This window comes from Microtus oregoni, unplaced genomic scaffold (genome assembly GCF_018167655.1).
Source record: "Microtus oregoni isolate MIOR12 unplaced genomic scaffold, Mior012 000012F_ref0000307, whole genome shotgun sequence".
In the NCBI taxonomy this organism is placed as follows: Eukaryota; Metazoa; Chordata; class Mammalia; order Rodentia; family Cricetidae; genus Microtus; species Microtus oregoni.
The window spans coordinates 47611110-47625373 of record NW_024543071.1 but is presented as its reverse complement, the minus strand read 5'-3'; the positions used below and the strand labels follow the sequence as shown (position 1 = coordinate 47625373).

The window sequence follows — 14264 nt, the reverse complement described above, 5'->3', positions numbered from 1 at the left end:
TGCCTGGAATCACCTCTACGCTGAGGGTGTCGTGCCTGTGGTGAACTGCGTATGCTGTTGCAGGCGGCAGTCTTTCACCTGGTCGGGGTAGAGGCAATGACTGCTCTAGAGCAGTGGGTTGTGACCCTTTTGAAAAACCACTAACTCCAAAAATATTTAATTATGATAACAACAGCAAAATTAGAAAATAATTTACGGTTGGGGTCACTACAACATGAGGAACTGTAATTAAAGGGTCACAGCATTAAGAAGGTTGAGAACCATTGCTCTAGAGAGACCTTGGGGCTGGTATGACTGTAGCTTCTGAACTATTACAGAGCCTCAAACACAGTGAGTCCATTTTCTTCTGGGGAACCCAATGCCCATGTAATTTCTGAAGAATCAGTTGTAGATCTAGTACAGAGACAAGCCTTTGTGCCAATCTGGTGTGCATTGGTATGGTGTGTGCTGGGACAGGAAAGGGGAGTCCCTATGGAACCAGCCCAGCTGAGCAGAAATTGTCTGGAGCACAGCTGATGAACTGCTTGCCAAGAGATGGGTCATGGCCACGGTAACCAGGGCTGAAGTCCTAAAGATGATGGCAGCAGCTTGTGGCTTCAATGGGTTTTATTAGTTTTCTTTCACACACTGACTGGGTGTTAGAGGCCTTCCAGAGGATGAGGCCTGGAGTATTGAAATCAAATAGGTACACCCAGTTAGAGGCCATGTTGTACTCAGGAAAAGCCTTATCACTGACATTCAGAGCTGGATGGGGTGGGGAGAACATGACCTGAGGGACGCCTTTTCCTGAAGAGGAAGAGCAGTGTTGGCAGGGCATATGATCCACCCAGCCAGCCACTTACTGTTCACAGAACAGTTCTGGAGGGATGGCAGAGGATGGGTGCTAGGGTGAGTGAGGGATAAGGTGACCATCTGAAGGCAAGAGGAAGTAAACAGGGAGAGGAGCTGAGGAGGAAAAAGGCAATTATGCTCCCTGCGTCTGCAAGACTTCCAGGATGGCGCGGAAGATGGCGGCAACTGCCACTGCTCCAGGGTCTGGCTGATCTAGTCGCGCGGAGCTGATGTAACTAGCTCTTCCAGCGCCAGCTTCCATGTTCTTGGTGGCCTCAGCTGCTGCTTCAGCACTCTGAGGAAGGTGGGAGTAGGCTTAAGTACATGACAGTAGGCCTTTCCTTTCCCACTGGGCCCTGAAAATCTGATCTTGGACCCTTTGTCCTGTTCTGTCAGAAATCTCTGTACCATCGCTCAGTGGAAAGGTCACCTTTCATCTACTTCTAGCAAGGAATGGGGCCACTATTTGCAGAGCCTCAGCCCAGGTACTAGGCTAGGCTCAGTGTATCTCCCTAGCCATATAACACTTTCTGAGATAGGTTGTTCGCCCTTATTTTATACAGGTGGAAATCAAGGTGGAAAAGACCCTTTACTTGCTTTAGATTGGAGCTTGGCAGCTCCTTGGTTGTCCAGTCGAGCCTCACTCACCTTGACTGCTTTAGTCAGGACTGGGAGAAGACTGGCTCCTGGCTTCTTCCAGGCTTGCAGCTCCTGTCCTGCTGCCCACAGAGAATCCAGCTGGACAAGGTCAGAGAGAGGGAGATTGAGAAGAAGCCCTGCTACTGAGGATAGCTTTAGGGCTTGTAGGCTTAAAAGGGGCAAAGGGAGCCACACCCTGAGTACACACCATTGTCCTATCTCCTGGTGCAGCCTTTCCATACCTGAAAGAATGAACAAAGAGGTTACTTTGGTGTGAGGACAGGGTCTGGCTGGGAGCAGGTAGCAGCTGTCAACTACCTCCCCAACACACCCCTGGGGTTAAAAAACAGGGCTCTGGCTCACTTCTGTATGGCCTCCAGGCCGGCATCCATGGCAGCAGACCACGCTGGGAGATCAGTCTTGGCTTTGAGAGCCTGGGCAGCTGCAGTCAGGAACAGGCCATAGAGCTGAGGAGGACCAGAATGCTGAGTACATGGAGCTGGCCAGCACTCAGCCAAACCCGCATCCCTCTCCATCCGTCTGCCTTTCCAGAGCCTGCTTCTACTCACTGCGCCAGATGAGCCTCCCATCTTCTCCAGCAGCAGGACAGACAGCTTGGAGAGCACCTGGGTAGGGCTAGCTAGAGCTGGGCCCTCCTTTACCCAGCCCTGGATGGCTGCATGCAGAAAGACAGGTGGCCCTTCAGAGGTGCTGTCACTTCCTTTTCTCTCCCTGGTCTCTGCTAGTGTTTTCCTGATTGGTCTTCTTTACTGAGAGATGTGCTTTCTGCCTTTCCTTTTTCTCTTCTCTTTCCCATTACTCTTGGTTGACCTGGAAATCCTCATGAGCCACCATTGCGTGACTCTGCATTTTTGTAACCATGGAGACAGGAATAGTGCTTGGCTTCCTTAAATGGTGCTGAATGCACCTACCTACCTTCCTACCTACCTTCTGTATCTGTCTGTCTATGTTATCTATCTATCTATCTATCTATCTATCTATCTATCTATCGTTTTTTTGAGATAGGGTTTTCTGTGTAGCCCTGGCTGTCCTGGAACTCACTCTGTAGACCAGAATGGTCTCGAACTCAGATCTGCCTGCCCCTGCCTCCAGAGTGCTGGAATTAAAGGCACACATCACCACTGCCAAGCTGAATGCATCTTTCTTAAATGGCTGAAGAAGGGCTTTTGGTGATGTGGGCATCTGAGAATGCTGAGGGCAGCAGAACAGATCACTTTCCCATTTGTAGTATGGGAAACTCCTTTCTTTTGGGAAAACAAGCTGCGAGGTGCCAAATGCCCCTTGGTAAAGGAAGGTAGCAGCTCCATGAAAGCCCCTTAATGTTCTAGAAACTAACTCATGGAATGTCCAGTAAGAGATAGTATGCCACATATTAGCCCCTGAGCATCCCATAGAGGCCAACCTTTGGCAGCACGGCTATGGGTAATGCCACAATCCCCGTCACCAGCAGCCCTGTCCAGGGCATTCAGGTGCTCCTCCAGTCCGATCAGGGTGGTGCACACCCGCTCCAGCACAAGCGTCATCTGCTTTGCTGCTCCACCTAGAAAGGGAGGGCAGGATGCAGAGGCCTCGCTGGACCTTCTCACAGCCAAACCTGACCAGTGTGAGAGGTATGGGTACCGAGGTCCCGATATACCCTTTGGTGCTCAAGCCAAAGTCCTGACCACAAGGACTCTTGGCTCTCCATCAGCAGGGCCCAGTACCTCCTGCTGCAGTGGCCTCAGGGGCCTCTGGAGGCTCTGTGGGAGCTTCTCGGATCCGCTTCCGCCCAGTCACAGACATCTTGGCCATGTGAGGCCAGGCTGTTGCAGTAGTTTCAGCATCTAGAGGCAGCCACATAACTTGTTCAGACAAGATCAGGTAGGGGCTGGACTTCCTACCTGGCCCTGAAGACTGGTTCCCTCAGCTGTCTGTAAGAAGGTAGCCTAAATCAGTAAGACTATACCGAGTATCTGTTGCATACTGAGTGTAGGGGGGTGGGCATTTCCTGGGGAGAGTGTAAGGCAGATGTGAGGAAGACACCAATACCAAATTTACGGAGTTGAGTGAGAGGTGAAGGCAAAAAGCCAGAAAGAGCATCTTTACAGGTCTAGAACCAGACTGTCAGCATCGGCCCTAATGTGGTCTCTATGCTAGAGCCTGAGGATGAATGATGGTTCTTTCTAGCAATGTCTGTAGGCTCCAGATCTCTCTTACCTATCAGCTTCAGCAGGGGGTCATCCACAAGCAGCAGGGTAAGGGAAACACCAGACATCTCTAGTGCTGACATGAAGGTACCCACCAGGGCACGGGCGACCTTCACCCCACGGCCCTCTGCAATGCCAAGCACAGAAGCCTGTAAGTGGGAAAGGGAACTACCACAGAGCATCTTAAAAAGGAACCAAACAGCAAAACAAGGGCCTTGCAGGTCGAGGCTTGTGATGAGCAGGGAAATGACCTCATTTCCCCAAAGCATCCCTCAGTGACAGCCCACTACCACATTCCTTGGAGATAGCCCTCCGGAGGGACTGATAAATAACAGTTCTCATTTACTGAGTTCTTAGCAGGCACCAGACATCCTACATATACTTAGTCTCATTTAATCCTCATAACCCTCCTATACAGCAGGTGTTGCTATTATTACTCCCACACTCAGAACCTCAGCAGTTGGCAAAAGTAACAATTTAACTCAAGCTCGTGATTGCTCAGTTGATGTTCTGGGCCATGATAGGACACTGCCTCAGCTGCTTATCTTACACCTAGGTTCAAACCAGGTTCAAAGAGTTAAGGGAGCCAGGCATGGTGACAGAAGCAGGAGGATATCTGTGAGTTTAAGGCCAGTCTGGTCTACACAGTGAGTTCAGGCCAGCCAGGGCTACCTAGTGAGACACTGTTTCAAAAATCAAAACAAAACAAAATTTAAAAAAAAAAAAAGGCTACAGGTCCTCTTGTAGTGTGGGCTCACCCAGCAAGCGTATGGCAGCATCAGCTATGATGCCCAGTTCCAGGAAAGACAGGCCACCCAGATTGTTGACTATCAGCACCACTGAAGAGCCTGTGGACAATTGATGACACCTCAGTAAGACTTTTGGTGGCCTGTGCAGAGGGGCAGGAGGGGCTCGAGACTGGGGACTGAAGGCTACTCACCTGACTGTACAGGCACATGGGATACATTGGAGGTGTTTGTCATGTGGTCAAGCATGAGAGTGACAATCTTTTCAGCAGGTGCCATCTGTCAGAAGAAGCAGGAGTGAGTGTTTCTGGGAGACCTCAGGACTGGGCTGGGCTGAGCAAGGAATCTATTTACCTTTATTCGCTGAACACCAGCTTCCCCATGGATCCCTGTGGAGAGATGTGGCCGTTACTGGCTGGCTAGATGCTTTCATCAATGACACACAAAGTGTTCAATACAAGGCTGGGTACAACGAGTGTGGACAGTGGGTAGAAAAGGAAAGAATAATGAAAAACAGGACAACACATGGTGTGGCTGCAGAGCCAGCTGGGAAGTCAAAGGCCATAGGACACTAATGCCTATTGTATTAGAAACCCATGGGCAGAAGTTGAACATGTCAGTGACAGACAAGGTGTCCTTTGGACCAATAGGGCTATACACTGGGGCTTGAGGAGGAGTACATGGGATGATGTGGGGGAAGTGAGGTAGGAGGAACATGGTGCTCTATGTGTTCAGAGCCTGGGCACAGATGGCAAAGTGGAGAGAAGTTAGGCAGGTTGTCTAGGTTGTGCCTTAAGTGCCCACCGATGAATCCGGAGACCTCCTGGGAGACATTAAGTAAGCAGGGAGGATCAGGCAGACAACTTCAGGACCTTAAAGGTGGGCAAAACTCAAGGCAAAGAAAAGGAATGGCTGGGGCACAACCGCCATAGGCTTACCCAGGCCTAGTTCCACTTCATCAGCTGCGAGCTCAAAGGTGGGCTTGGAGCCAGGGACACTGCAGGAGGACAAGCTCACCCCCAGGGTACCTAGGGAGAATGAAGCATGAGCCAGGGATACTGCAGGAGGACAAGCTCACCCCCAGGGTGCCTAGGGACAATGAAGCATGTTGGCAGCAGGTGTCAGGATGTGAGCAGGCTGCCCAACTCTTCATCTTAGGGATGAAGAGAGTCCAAAGTCTGGTACCTAAGGCTTCCAGGCTCCAGGGCCTCCACAGGGGACCTTCCCCCAGCCTCTAGGGAAACACAGGAAGGCTTCTGGTATAGCTGGTAGGAGCCTGCTCTGAATCCCCAGGTCTGCCACATCCTCCCATCCTTGGAACTGGTACTCACCCATGGCCTTGGCGACCAGGCTCACCCGCTTTGCGATCTCCTCCAGCCCCACACCTTCCTCAGCCAGAGCACCTGCCACCTGTAGCCACCCAGAGAGAAAGAGAACGAGGATGGTGGGTGGAGAGTCACTGGATCACTGGGAGCAGAAGAGAGGCTGGGAAGAACTTTCTTGTTGGGAGGGAGAATCTCAGGATTTCTACACTAAATGTGGTCCAGCACATTTAGGGTAGAAGAACGTCCTCTCCTTATTTACAGCATAGCTGCTGGGAGTCTTCAAGAGTTTCTGTTTGGGGAAGAGGGTGTGGATCCATGGTAGGTTTGCCTGGCATGCATAAAGCACATTCCCAGCAAAACACATACACATATTGTCATTCTCTCTCTCCCTCCCTCCTTCCCCCCCACTCCAGTCTAGTGGAGCCAGAATGAGAAATGATCCTAGATAAGGCGGCAGGTGATTTGTTCAGGTCAGTGTCACACAGCTGTTGCTGATCAGTTTCCTGATTCCTAGATCTCCTTCGTCCAGAGCGCACACTTTAGCTCCATTTACTTATCCCATTCATTCATCCACCCTCTTACTCAGTTCACCAACAATCTACTGAGCTGGAAAGAAAAGAGGAAGACTTGCTTTCAAGGATCTCGGAGTCTGAAGAAGAGAAGCAGGGACACACATTTAAAGTTAACTCAAGATGGCACATGGATCAGGAGGCTGAGAGAACTCTGAGAAAGGCTTCTCAGTAGCTCAGGGTGCTGAGATCAGGAAGAGGACCACATGGAACATGTCAGGACTGAGCCAGGACACAGAAGGCTGACCAAATAAAAGATTTTGCAGGGACAGATATGGCGTACATAAAGCCACAGAGGTGAGCTCCAGCCCAACAGATACAGGGAGAGCCCTGTGTTTATGGAACATACGGGGAAAGAAGGGGTGCTGGGCAGTGAAGTCAGGACTGATGAGGTGGGACAGGAGTGTGGTGATGAATGGCTAGGGAGGTAGCTCAGTGGTTAAAAGTACTTGCTGCTCGTTCAGAGAATCTAGGTTCAGTTCCCAGCACCCACATGGCAGCTCACAACTGTCTGTAACTCCAGTTCTAAGAGATCCAATACCCTCTTCTGGCCTCCCCTGGAACTGGAGTTATAGTTGTGACCTACCATGTGAGTGATGGCAACGAATCCCAGGTCCTCTGCAAGAGCAGTCAATGCTCCTAACTGCTGAACCACCTCTCCAGCCTCAAATAAATAAAAGGAGTGTAGTGGGCACCCCCAACCAAGGGGTTTGAGTTGACTATGGGAATCCAAGATGCTCTCAGTGAGATGAAAATTGGGCACAATACACATTTTTGTTGTTGTTTTGACACACGGTCTCACTATGTTGTCTAAGCTAGCCTCAAGTTTAAAATCTTCCAGTCTTAGCCTCCTGAGCGCTGATCAATATGCATTTTAAAAAGACACCCTGGGGATAGTGTGGGCAACAGACTGGCAAGGCAGGAGTGCAGTACACAGATACAGGAGCCCAGTGGGAAGGTAAAAGCCGTGATGCAAAGTGAAGAACAGGATATGAGGAGGATCCATGCTGCTCCGGGAGACGTGTGAGGAAGGGGCAACTGATTAGGAGAGGGAGGAGGAAGGAAAGGGAACTGGTCTACGAGAATGCCTCATTCTATCTAGACTTAATGGCTGAGACAATGGTGGGGACTTGGTAGGTCAGGGTAAAGAAATGACTGGGGCCTCGGGGTGCCAGGGTTTGGAGGCTAACCTTGTGGATAAGCACGGTGCCACACAGGCCACGCCGGCCGGCCTTCTTCAGAACAGTGAAGGCACTGTCATCCCCGATCACCACCATCTCCACAGAGATGCCCTCGGCCCTGGCCTGCTCCACGGCAAATCCAAAGTTGAGTCGATCCCCAGTGTAGTTCTTCACGATGAGGAGGGTGCCCGCTGCAGGAGCAGTAACGTGGTACCGTTAACCTTGCCCCCACCCACCCCACAGTGCCCATCCACAGCATTTTCTCCAATATGCAAACCTGACCTGTGCCTGCCTGGGCCACAGCTCTAATGGCTGCCAGGATGCTGCCCACAGCTGGAGAAGCAAACACGGATCCTACAATGACCCCGGTCAGCATTCCCTTCCCGATAAAACCTGGAGATGGAGAGAGGTAAGGCTGCTGGGTAGCATCTACACCTGTTATCCCTGGGGCTTCCCGCATTCTGAGCTCCTACTGTGTGCTTGTGCTATGGCTAACCCTTCCATAGGAGTCATCTTGGAGGGTTCCCCTGACTTCCAACCTTAAAGAACTCTGTCCCCTCCCACCATTTTCTGGTCTTCCTCCTGTTCTTTTTACATAAAGCTTTTGAAAAAAGATTTCCTGAGTATTTTGCAAGTGTGTGTATGTGTGTGTATGTACCACGTGTGAGCCTAGTCCCCATGGAGGTCATAAGAGGGCAGAGGGTCCCCTGAAACTGGTTACAGATGGTTGTGAGCTGCTATGTGGATGCTGGGAACTGAACCCGGGTCTTCTGCAAGAGTAACAAGTGCTTTTAAGCACTGAGTCATCACTCCTGCCCCTCATTGTACATTCTATTGTATGTTAAATCCCTTAAGGCTCTCCGAACTGCTCTTACTCACATCTGTCTTCCTGGAGTGGGGCATTAAAGTTTCACAGGGGCAGGGTCTTGCTGACTCCCAGGTGTGCTCTGTATAGGGCCAGCTGTACGGCAGGTACACCAGGTGTGCTCTGTATAGGGCCGGCTGTACGGCAGGTACACCAGGTGTGCTCTGCATAGGGCCGGCTGTACAGCAGGCTCGCTAATACGTGCTGGATGAATAGACGGAATACTGAGATGGACAGGAAAGGTGCAGATGACACAAGGTCTGAGCCCTGGGGAAGGCTCCTAACGAGGCTCATATCCCTGGCACCAAACAGGAAGTCAACTAGGATGGTTCAAGGGTAGGAAAAGACATGGTAGAGATGCTGATGAATCCTGCTTTGGGCTGGCAGAGTCAGGGAAGTTTCATGGAGGTGCTGGGTCAGGAGGATTGGAAAAAAAGGCAAGGAAGACTTTTGCAATCACCAACTTCTTAGGCTGGGAGCGCCTCACAGATTATCTGGCTCAACCCTGCATTTCTAGAGCTGTAACAATTTAGATGCAAAGACAGGCTGTGACTGACCTTGGGGCAGCCAGGAGTGGGAGGATGGAAACTGGGCACATTCCTAACTCTGGCCTCAGCATTGTCTGTCTGGCACCTCATACTAGCACAGAGAATCTCCCAGGATCCCTACTCTGCTCTGGCCTGTAACCCTCACAATCAACACAAGATACTCACCGGCATGGGCAGGCTCATGGCCTGAACCTCCACCTGAAAGAAGTGCCACCCGGCCTTTGAGGCTGTCCAGGTCAGAACGCAGGGCCACACGGTGCCCTTGCAGGAGCTGCAGGTTAGGATTACAGGCCACTAACCCAGCAAGGGCATCATCAGCACACAATTCCACCGAGTTCACCAGCTTTTTGGAGGTCTGTGGAGGAGAGCAAGAGGAAGTTCAGAGTGTGGTCAGCAGGGACCCTCATCCTGCCCAGCAACACTGCTGCGCTACATTTCCTCGGGAATCTCATGTTGGGGGAAAGGAATTACAGAAGTCGCTGAGGGATTCCGAGGACACAGTATACCTTGCATTGTTTTGTTACCAGGTGGATATGCCTGTGACTTCTCAACTTTCAACTTTTTATCCAGTGCCTAATTTATAAGCCTTTTGTACCATGGTTTCTGTATATCCCGAGAAACACTGTCAATGAAAAGCAATTGGGGGAGTTTATGTCTTCACCAGGAAAAAATAATGAAGTTGGGGCACTGCCTGTTTCTGTCAGAGGAGGAGGTAAGCTTTAGGCTGAGACTCCTGCGATGGAGGAAGGGCATGAGCAGGCCCACAGCCATCAGCAGCTACAATTAGGCTTTACATGTTCCATCTGGATCTCTCATGCAGCGTGGCAGTACCCAGTGCTAGGCCCTGCATATTCAGAGAGCAGAATGCTATTCCTGCCCTCCATGGGATCACGAGTATCATTTTTTAAAAAAGATTCATTTATTTATTATGTATACAGTGTTCTGTCTGCATGTATACCTGCAGGCCAGAAGAGGGCACCATATCTCATTACAGATGGTTGTGAGCCACCATGTGGTTGCTGGGAATTGAACTCATGACCTCTGGAAGAGCAGTCAGTGCTCTCAACCGCTGAGCCATCTCTCCAGCCCCACGAGTATCATTTTTACATGCTATGTGAGAGCGATACATATGTGCATGGCAGCACAGAAGAAAGGGACCTCAATCTCCTGAAGGGACCCAGGAATTCTTTATGAAGAATAAGTAGGAAATATGTAGTAAGCATTGGGACGAGGGGTGGGGACTACTCTGGGCAAAAGGAAGCATAAGCCAAGACATGGAGGTGTATGATAGACCAGTGGCTCCAAGAAGCATCAGCGTGACCCAAGCAACATGGGGCTGGCAGGAAGAGGTAGGCAGAGACCTCACAAAGCACAAGAGGAATCTTGTTAAGGGAGTGATTCGGGTCAGAGCCTCAGCTCTGCTAGCCCTAACTAGATGCAGCTAAAAGTCCTCAATAGGCCAATTAAAGAAACAGCAGTAAAGAGCAGAGAAAGGAGATTTAGTCAATGTGCACTCGCTGGGAAGAGGAGCAAATAAAGTCCAGTGACTCCCCCTCTCCAAGTCTGTCCTCAGGGGACTGACTTCAAGAGAGAGCAAGAGGTATGAATACTCTAGCAGTTCTAGCTGGGTGTGGTAGCACGTGCCTGTGATCCTCGGGCTGGAGGGTTGAGAATTCAAGGTTAGCATCAGCTAACAAAGTACAAAGTTTGAGGCCAGCCTGAGTTACAGGAGACCCATGTATCCCAGTCACATAACAACTGAAACAAAACTGGTGGTGTTGGTGCACACCTTTAATCCCAACACTCAGGAGGCAGAGGCAGGTGGATCTCGAGGTCAGCCTGGTCTACAGAGTTGAGTCTCAGCACTACAAGGTCTACAGAGAGTAATCCTGTTGGAAAAACTAACAAAACAAACAAAACCCCACAAAGAACAACAACAAACAACCCTTAAACAAAAAGCCTAGCCATTCCTGATCAAGGTGTGGGTCTGCCCATCACTGACCCTTCACTCTCTGCTCTTGTTTTTCTGGCAAGGTGATCTGAAACATTGTCAGAACTGTGTGAGATCTCTTCCTCGCAGTTTCTCATGACTAGCACCAGGGCTTTAGTCTTTATCATTCCCCAGCATGAGATTCCTGGGAAAATTCCAATTTCTGGGGGGGAGGGTATTGTTTTAACAGTCTGCTATCTAATAGTTGGGGGAGGGGTGTGCAACTGTCTCTCTTTAGAATGTCTTTCTCCCTGACAGGGCAGTTACCCTGTGATAAGTTAGGTCATGCTTAGGAGGGAGGTTAAAGGCTGGCCTAAGAACTCCAGAGACTGAGTCTTTACGGGGAGTGCAGCCAGAAGGGAGCGATGTGGGACTAGGGTAGTTGGGAGCTCGGACTCTACAGTCACTGGGACTTGGTATCAAAGTCCACTCCTGCCTGTCATTAGCTATGAGAACTCAGGGAGGACACATCTGTTCTGGGCTCAAGTCTTCCGCTGTGAAACAGCGATTTACTGGAGTAGAGCTTGGACCAGCGGTATGGAAAAAGCTCACTGAAAAGGACCTATAGTCCCTTTTGTGAAGAGGCTTTGAAAAGCTGGAGCTAGCTAAGCAACGGCTGTGGGGTTGGGACGCAGCGCCCTGCCTTTGTCCTCGGGAGGCACAGGAAGAGTAGAACTCAAAGTGGAGCCTGAGGAGGCTGCTGGTGCCACCTACTGGTCTGCAGCTGGCCCAGGTCCCTGCAAAGTGCACTTCCTGCCTCCTTCCTGAACCTGCCACTACCCAGTTGTAAAATGGAACGCTGACGTCCCCTGCCAAGCTTTCCTCCAATTAACAAGGGCCCAGGCCTTAGCACCTGCTTAAGGGTGAGGGCAGTAGTCCGGGTCAATAGGCAGCAAGCAGAATAAGATGGGCTCCATTTCTTAGGCATTAAGAGCCAGACTATTTCGAAGTTTTTAGTAACATGTGCAGTTCCCCAATGACCACTTGGAGGAAAGATGAGCACAAAGAGGAGCCTGAAGCACAACAAACGATGGTGCTGAAAGTTACACAGCCGGCAAGGGCCTGGAGCTGCCCGCTTCATCTCAACCGCCTGCTGCTTTCCCAGACACAGGGTGCCAGAGCTCTCGTCCTAAGAAAGGCACAGTGTTGGGAAGGAGGGCCCGCTGCATCCTGTAAAGTTGTGTATTGTATCAACTCCAAGCCTAGTCCCCAGCACCACCGCCCTTCCAGAGAGTCCCAATCATCCCTGCACTAGAGCCATTCCTGTTTCTCGGTAACACCAGGGAAGGAAAAGTAAGAAAGGGGAGGTACGATGTGAGGCCACTAAGATTCTAGTCTGAGCCACACACACAGCAACGTGGTAGCAGGTCTTAATCAGCCACACTGCAGATGGGGGTGGGGGAGAGGAGAGGCTCAGAGAGGGCAAGCCTTCTGCCTAGTAGTAACACAGGTGATGGGAGTGAGGCTGAAATCTGAACCCTAATCTGCTGAAGAGCACTTTTAAAACTGAGCCCAGGGGCATTGTGAGCCTCCCATACAGCATTTCTCTGCTCTGGGAGCAGCCCACACATGCCTGGGCTGAGGAGCAGACACCAGATTGTTCTTTCCGGTCCCTGTCCCTCCCCGCCCCTCCCCCCGACTAGTAAGGCAACTTATGACAGCAAGTAACTTGTTGTTCTGATCTAAATGCATGCCTGAGATCCTAGCTGTAGAGGTTTCAGAGTGCCTCGGGCCAGCCTCAGACCTGGCTTGGCCCAGTGGCCTGCAGGAAGGGGAATGGGGATCAAGCCTGAAGATACAAACTGAAACTCTTGACTTCTGAACCCCAGCAGACAGAGCATCTCAGTTGGGAATAGGGAGATTCAGGGTGCCCAGAGAGAGGATCCCCATGGTCCTCCTTTTACTGTAGTCCCCCCCCCCCCCCAGGACTCACCATGGTTGGGAGGCTCTGAAACAGCTGAGCTCACACTTCTGCTCTGAGCTGCGGGAGGGTGGCCAATTGAGTGCTAACTGGTCTCAGGTGGAGGCAGTGGCAGCACCTGCAGCGGCGGGAAGGACTTGAGCTGTGGAAGGCCCTGGCAGTCAACTGGCATAATCATGCTTCCAGTGCCTTAGGAATTAGGGAGCTGCCTCAGACTTTGATCCAAGTCCAAACTCTAATACATGGGCTAGGGATGGAGAGCAGCGTGGGCCTGGCCAAGGTTCACACCCACACTTGGCCCAAAGGCAGATCAACTCATGTTGGGCACAGGGTTGCCACTTTGCCTGGGAGCAGCACCCACTCCTTCATCAAGGAGCAAAGTTACCCACAGATAGTGTCATATCTTACATGGCTATCACTAACGGTAAAGATGTACAAAGATCTTCACCTTGCTGGCTGGCCACACCAGGATCAAGCCAGCCCCGTGACCTTATTTTACTTTGGGAACACCCACTGAAAGCTCTAGTGAATTGTCCAAGATTTTACTGGTAAAAGGCAGGTCTTGAGCCCACATCTAGTCTTATTACAAAGCCTAATTAATGTTCCTACTGGTCATCCAGTTCTCAGTCAGGCAGAGTCCGAGCTAGGGAAATCGGAGGTATAAATCACTCCAGTTAGACCTAGCTCCACCCATCTCTGCCTCAACTTACTAGGGAGACTTTTAGTTAAACTGATCTCCTTAGGTCTCAGCTTCTCCTATAAAATAATAGTTTGATCCTCGCTGGCATTTTGCAGATGCTTCCGGCCTCGTCTGCTGCTCCTTGTGGGGGTGGGGACGTGGAGGTTGTCTGATAAAGCCTGGGGTCTAGATCTGCAGAGCTGACTGCACTGGCCACCTGGGTCATTAAGGCTCTTGCTATGAAATGCCGGCGTTGTGTTTGCGTTGGGAATTTGTTTCCCAATAGGGACAACTAATAGTGCCGGCAGGTGATCTAGGTAGAGGGCCCTTTCATGATGGTTGTTCTAAAGTCAGTTGAGGGCATTCGAGGGAACTGGAGGAGCTGGAAGAGTTAAGCAAAAATAAAGCGCGGTTCTAGTCTGGGATGTACACAGATCTTTGTCACCTCTCTTCCTTTTCTAGTCCTCCGCAACCCCTCCGGTTCCAAACGGGAGAAAACAACCCCGAGGACTCCTGGAGCTATGGAGGAGGGAAAGAGGCAGAATTGAGGAAGGAAGGGGCGCGGACTGGAGAAAGGAGCCAGCAGGCGGGCTCTGAGTGCACGGCGGGTGTCGAAGGACCGTCCCGGACTAGCGGAGCCCGGTCTTGTCTGCGTACCCGAACCGGCGCTCTCATCCGGGTACTGCTGCTCCTGGCGGTAAGGAAAGGGCGGAGCCTCAGGGGCGGGACGTCGCTTGGTTGGCCGCCTCGGGCTCCGTAAGTC

The 14264-nt window shown here is 51.1% G+C and overlaps 1 protein-coding gene across 3 annotated transcripts; it reads right to left on the bottom strand.

Annotated features, from left to right (window-relative positions):
- Positions 1 to 233: 233 nt before the first annotated feature.
- On the bottom strand, positions 234 to 14183 carry Tkfc (triokinase and FMN cyclase). 3 transcript variants are annotated; one of them, XM_041661710.1, is made up of 18 exons: positions 14159 to 14183; positions 12835 to 12940; positions 9077 to 9266; positions 7781 to 7891; positions 7508 to 7689; positions 5755 to 5833; positions 5362 to 5451; positions 4778 to 4812; positions 4618 to 4702; positions 4436 to 4525; positions 3688 to 3804; positions 3195 to 3314; positions 2894 to 3031; positions 2040 to 2146; positions 1834 to 1937; positions 1679 to 1712; positions 1480 to 1569; positions 234 to 1126 (listed from the first exon to the last, which is right to left on the bottom strand). In XM_041661710.1, the coding sequence occupies exons 2-18, from the start codon at positions 12835 to 12837 to the stop codon at positions 965 to 967; spliced, it is 1737 nt and encodes a 578-aa protein (XP_041517644.1). In that variant the 5' UTR covers positions 12838 to 12940; positions 14159 to 14183; the 3' UTR covers positions 234 to 964. The 3 variants fall into 3 exon arrangements, with proteins under 3 accessions (XP_041517644.1, XP_041517643.1, XP_041517642.1); XM_041661709.1 differs by lacking the exon at positions 14159 to 14183 and adding an exon at positions 13533 to 14104; XM_041661708.1 differs by lacking the exon at positions 14159 to 14183 and having other exon boundaries at positions 12835 to 13497.
- Between the last annotated feature and the right edge of the window lie 81 nt (positions 14184 to 14264).